Source organism: Antechinus flavipes, chromosome 1 (genome assembly GCF_016432865.1).
Source record: "Antechinus flavipes isolate AdamAnt ecotype Samford, QLD, Australia chromosome 1, AdamAnt_v2, whole genome shotgun sequence".
NCBI lineage: Eukaryota > Metazoa > Chordata > Mammalia > Dasyuromorphia > Dasyuridae > Antechinus > Antechinus flavipes.
This window is the reverse complement of record NC_067398.1, coordinates 166345168-166351167: the sequence shown is the minus strand read 5'-3', so window position 1 is coordinate 166351167 and position 6000 is coordinate 166345168. Positions and strand designations below refer to the sequence as shown.

The window sequence follows — 6000 nt, the reverse complement described above, 5'->3', positions numbered from 1 at the left end:
TTCCACCTGCTTTGGTAGGGTGGGAAGAATAGAAATGACCACTTAAAAGACTCCTGGTGCCTATTTTTCTCTAATAATATTTATTTAATGTGGTTATAAAGAGTGTGTATAGACATAAATAAAATGTGTCCAAATCTGCAATTCAGATGGATGTGTGAAAAAATGTGATGGATGCACAGTCGGCTCTTCCTTCACTGTTGAAGGCTCTCTGACACTATGGGGCAGAACTGACAGCTTACAGTCTATTCTCCTATTGCATTATTTAGCCAGTGACTAGATGATATCTCATTTTACATTTACTCAGTTCTTATTTTCTTTCTCTCTCTCTCTCTCTCTCTCTCTCTCTCTTCTCTCTCTCTCTCTCTCTCTCTCTCTCTCTCTCTCTCTCTCTCTCTCTCTCTCTCTCTCTCTCTCGTAGCAAGAGTAGGCTTCTAATCAAAAAAAGGACAATTTACTTTTTTTTTCTTTGTCCACTGCAGACTTTGTGGTACTGTATACAGTTGACAGTTGTTAATTTCAAGTTCTGCATTATGCACAATTGATAAATGAACTATACAGTTGCATATTATTGTGATCCAAAGAACCCATGCTTCTTATCATGCATCAGGATGCATTAGCCTCTTATTTCATACTATAAAGGACAAGCAATTTTTTTTCTTAAAAGAAAAATAACATCTCTAAATGACCCTTCTCAGATATAATATTATCGTGCTTGTTAATTCAGAACTACTGAAGATGCTTCTGGAAAGGTCTTCAAAGATTTTAAATTAAGTTGCTAGTACTTATTTCATGTTTTGTTATGCAGTTATTTACAGAGATGGCCCCCTTGAGGTACAGAAAACATGTTGATATTCACTGCCACAAAAGGTGCACCTTCAATGTTAGCCCTTCCACAGGTCTTAAGAGACTATGAGTGGAATTTATTGGACAGCTGTTAGCTCTAGCAACATAATTAAAGTGCAAATAAAGAGGAAAAAGTCAAGCCTGAAAGATCAATTCTTCATTGTCAGCATTAATAAGCTTCATGACTTTTAGAGATACCTCAGATGCAAAGGGCTAGTATAACAATATCTTTCTCTCTTTCTTTCTTTTCCTTTGGAATTAAATTCAACAGCAGTCTTCCTAAGAAAAGAATGGAGGTAAACAATAACAAAGTCTTATTTCTTCACTAGCTTATCAGCTAGTTTTGGGAAAAGTAAGCTTAAGTATAACCTCTATCAGTTTTCCTAAGGGCAACAGGGATGCCAGATGAGACCTGTTCTCCCTGGAAGAAGACTAGAAATGTTGCAGGGGATTTCACCTGCTACCACGTGGTAGCACGGGACTTTTAAAACATTATTCAAAAATACTTTTCTGGTTATAGATGCTCATAATCAATTGCCTTTAAAAACAAAAAGGGTCATTACCAGAGCAAATCCCACATTACTAGAGTAGAAATACAAAAAACAAGCAGAGTGAATGTTAAGCAGAGACAATGTTTTTTTTAAAGCAAATACTTGCTTTTAAAAGTTTTAACACACCATTCCTGCAGTCTTCTTGTAGGAACTTATTGCCTTTCAGGCTTGATTAGCAGCTCCCCCAATGGGGTTATGAGAGGAAAAATGGAAAAGAAGAGATTTCAGGGTAACAGTAGTCAAGAGCAGGTGTCCGAGCTGACAATAGAATCAGCCAGCATGCAGAGCACCTGATCCTGGAGAAGTCAAGCAGATGACTGAGACTTGGGACAATCCCTTGCTTTTTTAGCAATCTGGAACCTGCCACTCTAACAGAGAGTGGATCCCAAGAAATAAACTGGGCTTCGGACTTGTACTAGAAGCAATTCTGTGGGTCTAAGGACAACATCTATAAAGTCAAGTTTATTTCATCTTTTGTCCCCTGTGCTCCTCACCCCCACCTTTATTTTCCTGTACAGCTGCCCAAAGACTGAAAAGATGAATTCAGAACATTAGATTACTTAAATATAAATATTGATCCATACATTTGAAACAGTGCACATGCTATAAAACGGAAACAGTTTAGGGGCTGGGCAGCTCCCATCTAAGGTGATTACAATTTTCTGTGAAGTTCTTACTGATTTGAAAGTGAATGTAATGAAAGCATATATACCTAAGGTTGAGTTAGTAGATGTTCCCTGTGAAATAACATGCCAGAGAAACATCTCTTTCTCTTTTTCTGCTTACATATTCTTAATGGAACATGGCAGTCAGATTTGCCTCCTTGATTACCTCCATGAAATTAGCACCCGCCACTCAGCGTGACGAAGGCCTTCTTTCTCTATTCAGGCCTTCTTTTAAAAGGCAAATACTGTTCTAGCTTTGAAAGTAAGAACTTTGCCAACCTCCTGCCCAAGTCTGAAGCATTGGCTTGCACCCTAAACAGCTCTGTTCTCCTGGCTTGAGACAATTTCTGGGAGCCCCAGTTTTTGTCAGAGGAGAATGGAGCTTGAAATCTCATCCCTTCCCCACCCATTGTGCAGGCATGGCAGGCACAGTTTGGTCTCTTCACATGGATGATCTCTGTAGATTCAGGGGCAAAGCTAGCTCTTCAAGCAGGGAGTCGAGGTTCAATCTTTAGTGACAGCTCATATAGTGTATCCTCATCTATGATGAGAGTTTTGTCCAGCAAGTATTGAGTGACCTGTAGTGAGGAAGGGAAACCCAGAATGCATTTACTCAACTACTTGGAGAAACCAAATTTTATTCTAAAGTCTAGAATTTTGTCAAAATTTACTTACTTTCTGAACTTGACCTTAGCAGCCTCTTAGCCCTTTGCAATTATTCTCCTTTTCCTCTCTCCATTTTCTTATTCTTTTTTATATTCTATCTTCAATAGAATGTAAACTCCTTGAGATTTTGTCTATATTTGATTCTTTCCCAGTAAAAATCCTTTAATTTGCACTTTTATTCCTTTTGGTCAAAATCTGAAAGCTAACTAGCTATGAAATAATTTCTCTTCTGTATTAGGACCAAGGTTATTCCCCTTTTCTATCTCCTCATTCAGAAATCAATATCTGTATGTTACTCAGGCAATCTTGGAAATATATGGTTGATAATGAGAGGGAAATCTCAAATCTATTGAAAAGGTAAAGAAATATTAATTTAAGTGAATTGATGGATTCTAGCCCATTGTGTTTTACTCATTCAGTTCTGAGTAAAAGTGGATTCTCCCTCTTGTCTAGATCAGTGATTCTCAAAGTACCTCCAGAGAATCCTGGGGGTCTCTGAAACCCCTTCAGAGGGTCTACAAATTTAAAATTACTTTTTATTTCTAATACAATAAATATCTACAAATGTAAAACTCACATAAAAACTTTTTGGACAAATCATCAATAATTTTTATTAGTATAAAGGGATACTGAGTACAAAAGTCTAAGAACCACTGGTCTATATTACCTTAGACAGATCAAGACTGAGTGATCAGAATCTGAATCCCAGATACCGATTAGGGTTGATTTCCACCCTAATGGCATATAAATGCTGAGTGGATTCCATGAGAGATTTTTGGCAGTTGAGAGTACTACTAATCCTTTTATAAATTATATATTAGCATGATTAATCAAATGACTAATTATCCAAAAAGTATATCTCTAGATTTTTAAAATGTCACATAGCCAAGGTGTGAAATGAAATATTTCTAAAGTAGTTTCATTTCTACATAATATAAAACATAATAAAAAGATAAATACTTTGCTAGGATGGATGGATTTTGAGGCAAATATATAAAATGCATGTGTGGGCTAAATATGATGACATTTCTACTTCAGGTGTTTGAGAAAGAACACTATATTGATATAGGTATAAGGTGACATCCAATATACAGAAGCCATGAGGAATGCAATTTTTTGCCACCTCGCAGAATATCTCCTGGGATCTGTCATCATGAAGCACACAGGTCAGTCAAGATCTTCTGGAGCTGGGGTCTAGCTTTAATCACAGTTTCTCCAATGAGCATAACACATATGGCAGGATCATATTACCTTTGGCTGGTGATCTATCCTGTAGGAAGTCTGCTGGAATTGGCGTATCTCCCTGATAATGTGTGAGATCTAGCAAAGAAATAAAAGTAAAGGAACTTTATATTTTACTCTCTACAAATTATGCAGGGGAAAAATCCTTTGTTTGTGGCTGTTTTTCTAGAGAATCAGTTTTGAATCTAGCAAGATGATGATCTTATAGTCCTTTTGCTGTCTATGCCCCTTGTTTTCTTCTTTACTGATCTATATCCCTTCAGCATCATTGTATGGCATCTGTCTCAGGGCAGTAGCTAGCACATACAGAAAGGAAGCCTGAAAAACAGCAAACTCTGAGTCTGAATATAGAGATATGTAGCTTTATATATTCCTTGTTTTCATTTCTATCTTCTTCCGTTTTTTCATTTAAAAAGCATTGTATCTGTCTATATTTCTAACTTGGGATTTGAAGAGATCTAAGAGAATACTGGATAACAGAAAAGGCAAAAGAAAGATGGGAGCTTAAACAAAGAGTCTTTGAAATCTTCCAAAGTCAATAAAATAAATAGGTATGTGTGTATATATATATATGTGTGTATGTGTATACATACATACAAATATTATGTGTATTACACACAGATATATATATATATATATACATTACACACATGAATATATGTGTACATACATACATGTACATACACAGAAGGAAGCTAGAAGGCTACACTTATCCTTTCTGCTTTTCCAGATGAACCACTACTGTCAATACTTACACTAAACTCCATTGCCATCTCCATGTGAAGGCACATATGTCCAGAGGACAGTTAATATTGGGTTTTCATTTCCATAGATTACTAGCTTGGACACTGGGTGACAACATGGTGCATAAAGTTCTGGGCATGGAGTCCATAAGACTCATCTTTCTGATTTGAAATTTGGCTTCAGATACCTATTAGTTGTGGGACTCTAAGCCAGTCATTCACTCTGATTGCCTCAGTTTCCCTATCTGTAAAATGAGCTGGAGAAGGAAATTGTAAATTATTCCAACATCTTTGCCAAGAAAACCCCAAATGGGGTCATAAAGAGTTGGCCATCTCTGACATGAATAAAAAACAAACCACTAGTTTGAGTGTCACTGTCTAATTCTTTATAATTCCTTCAGCAAATGAAACCAGTCTGAAGATACTCAGGTTTCTATCATCCCAGAAACCAAATACAAATAGTATTTTCACTATTTTCAACTTTCATTTAATATATTATGAACTCTACTCAGAAATTCTGTGTTAGTAAAAGTGCTTTTTTAATGTACTAAGAAGTCATATATGAAATTTATTTTTTAAAGTCAGTCGCTTACCATTCTCATTTTTGAAAAATTCACAAGGCCTTCCTCAGTAAAGTTTGGTGTTCCTTCTTCAATAAACGCCAGATCAGTTAGATACATTCCAAGGTAAGGGACTGCAGGCGGGTTACAATTGCTGGGGGCAGAAGGAGATATGTCACTATTAGTTATCTAGCACATTAATTTTATTCTATAGTCAACAAAATGAGTATTTTTCATGATAATAAACATGTATATATCATTTTAAAGCTTGTAGAACACTCCATATACATTCCCATTTGCTTTTCATAACAACTCTGTAATTTAAATACTATAGGTGTTAGAGCAGATTGCTTGCTGTCTTGGAGGGCGCTAAGGGACAGAGGGAGAAATATTTGGAAAACAAGGTTTTGCAAAGGTGAATGTTGAAAATTATCTTTGTCTACCATTGAAAAAAATAAAAGTAACTGGAAAAAATACTACAGGTTTCATGCCTATTTTATAGATGAAAAATCTAAAATGTAGAGAGACCTTAAGTGATTTCTCCATAGTTGCACAACTGATAAATATCAGAGGCAGAATTCAAACTAGGTATTTCTGACTTGAGCCTATCCTTCTACTGAGCCACCTTCATTTAAGGAAACTCTCTGAAAGTTGTGTAAGTCTAGATCTGGCTCACTCCTTCTTATAGAAAAATCAGCAGCTCTAAGGGATTCAGCAAGAAAAGCATCAC

General features: G+C 36.2%; 1 protein-coding gene across 3 annotated transcripts in view; it reads right to left on the bottom strand.

The window, feature by feature from the left end:
* Positions 1-384: 384 nt before the first annotated feature.
* The window catches only part of RASGRF2 (Ras protein specific guanine nucleotide releasing factor 2), a 305151-nt gene continuing 299535 nt past the window's right edge, over positions 385-6000 (bottom strand). For all 3 annotated transcript variants that reach the window (XM_051992842.1, XM_051992826.1, XM_051992833.1), the window contains exons 25-27: positions 5304-5424; positions 3977-4045; positions 385-2637 (exon numbers count right to left, since the gene is read on the bottom strand). In XM_051992842.1, coding sequence (XP_051848802.1) covers positions 2545-2637; positions 3977-4045; positions 5304-5424 — 283 coding nt within the window. In that variant the 3' untranslated portion in view covers positions 385-2544. The remainder of the gene's footprint in view (positions 2638-3976; positions 4046-5303; positions 5425-6000) is intronic.